The 2,124-nt window shown below is 47.3% G+C and overlaps 1 protein-coding gene across 1 annotated transcript in view; it reads left to right on the plus strand.

Annotated features, from left to right (window-relative positions):
- RBM19 (RNA binding motif protein 19) overlaps positions 1 to 2,124 on the plus strand; it is a 150,142-nt gene that overhangs the window by 44,156 nt on the left and 103,862 nt on the right. Inside the window, exon 18 of the mRNA XM_008577257.1 lies at positions 1,084 to 1,163. Coding sequence (XP_008575479.1) covers positions 1,084 to 1,163 — 80 coding nt within the window. The remainder of the gene's footprint in view (positions 1 to 1,083; positions 1,164 to 2,124) is intronic.

Genomic DNA, 2,124 nt, shown 5'->3' on the forward strand with positions numbered 1-2,124 from the left:
CACAGTTCCGTCTGAGCCACATTTGGACAATTAATGGAATTTCTTAGTGCATTCGGCCCCCGTTTTGTAACACTTGCTGCAAATGGAAGTTCAGGGGCAAAGGCCTCACCAGCAGTACAGTAGAGGATAGGAACTGCTAAGTGAGTTCAAAAGTAGAGAATCTCGAGCCTCTTTTGGACCCATCAGGCTTAAACCAATCCTCTTTGAGTACAATTGTGAAAAAAAATAAACTTAAGTCTATAGAAATGCTGGGTCAAGGATGGGGAGATGCATCCAGTTTTGAGTCAAAAAGGCAAAATGTAATTAGGGATCTTATATTTTTCAGTGCCTTGTGAATGAACTCCCTCCTCCCCCGTTATACATGTGTCCATACACACATGTATTATATGATGGGTCTTCAAAAAGTTCATGGAAAGATTCATATTATCTTTCGATTCCATTTTTCCATGAACTTTTTAAAGTACCCTCATACATATGCTCAGGAAGCAAAAGTTTCTCATAGAATTATCACAATGTCATCTGAACTTTAGCTATTCACTACCTAGAAGTAGGGAACCAGATAAGTTGAAATAACGCAGCTGCCTTCCCTATCCGAACTTTGTGTCTAAAACCCAGGAACCGAATGTAATTGGATGGTCAGAAATACTTGTAAAGAGCAAGCCTTTGGTGCCAGTGACTTTCATACACATATTCATTTTGTGCATTATGTGTGGAGGTAGGGGACTGCCCAGGTAGAGGTTTTGCTGCTTGTCGTAGCTATGGTCATCCCTTTTAGTTCAAGCTCTCTCCCAAAGGCGGAATTCTATTATGAAGTTAATTATCATGTCAATCATCTGTTAATTATTGGTCAGCTTGGCCTCAGGTGGTGGCCATATTACCTCCTTGGCTGATTCATTGGAATGACTAGTAATAAATGGTAGGCTAGGAGCTGAAATCTTTTGGGGAATGAAGAGGGGTATGAAAAGAAAAAAGAAAATAGAGTGGAGGTCTCAGCCCCACCTGGAGCCCTCACCCTTGGTCTTGTGTTTGTTCTTTACTTCTCCCCCACCCACGCCACTGGTGTGATTTCCGCCTCTCTTTCAGGAGCACTGCTTTCCATGGGGTTTGGATTTGTGGAATACAGGAAGCCAGAACAGGCCCAGAAAGCTCTCAAGCAGCTGCAGGTGAGGTGGGGATTCTCAGCTGAGATCCACGGAGGCACTTGGCAGTTGGTGGGAGGCCCCATCGGCCCTCTGAAATGGAGCAGGAATGTGTATTAAGTCCCCATTTTCCTGGTCCCATTGCTTTTGCCAGTTCTCCAGGAGACCATGCCCAAGAAAAATTAAGAACTTTTCTCAACACTCCATGTTCACCATAGTTCGTTCATATATTCAGTCCACATCATTTTTATCGAGGGCCTGGTTTCTGCAGGCACTGTGCTAGGCCTGGGGGAGACGCTTGTGTGGGCTTCTCTGGTGGGGAAAGTGGGCCTCTCTAAGGAGGTAACAGTTGAGCTGATACCTCATTGACTAGAAGAAGGCAGCTACCTAGGGATCTGGGAGGAAAGGAGTCCAGGAGGTGGGAACAGCATGTTCAAAAGGGTCTGAGGCAGGGACTCTCAGGTGGGAATGGCTTTATGTGTTTGAGAAGCAAAAAGAGGCCAGTGTGGCCAGGGTGAGAAGGGGGGTAGGGGAGTCAGGTTCAAGATGAGGTGAGAGGTGTGCAGGTTAGGATCTTGTAAGCTCTTGTAAGGACTGTGGAACTCAGCATAAAGGCAGTGAGAGGCAGGGGGCTTTGAGCACATTGTGGAAGGGTCTGATGTATGCTTTAGAACAGTCTCCAGCTGCTGCCTGGAGACTGGATGTAGGAGGGCAGGTTGGAGATGATGGTAGCTTGGGCCAGGGAGGAGGTAGGGTGGATGAAGGTGGGGAGAGGGGGGCGGAACCAAGAGGTGTTTGGAGGTAGATTCAGTGTCCTGTTCAGACAGAGGAGAGATGCCGTCCTGCTATGCCCTAAGTACCAGGGACAAGTGGGACTCTCAGTAGCCAGGGAGGGGCTGGGGCTGCAGAGAGCAAAATGGTCTAGAATGTGCACCACCTTAAAGGGAGCTGGGCTGGGCCTCAGCTCAAGAAGCTTTTAGTCCCA

This window comes from Galeopterus variegatus, unplaced genomic scaffold (assembly GCF_000696425.1).
Source record: "Galeopterus variegatus unplaced genomic scaffold, G_variegatus-3.0.2 Scaffold1471, whole genome shotgun sequence".
Classification (NCBI taxonomy): domain Eukaryota; kingdom Metazoa; phylum Chordata; class Mammalia; order Dermoptera; family Cynocephalidae; genus Galeopterus; species Galeopterus variegatus.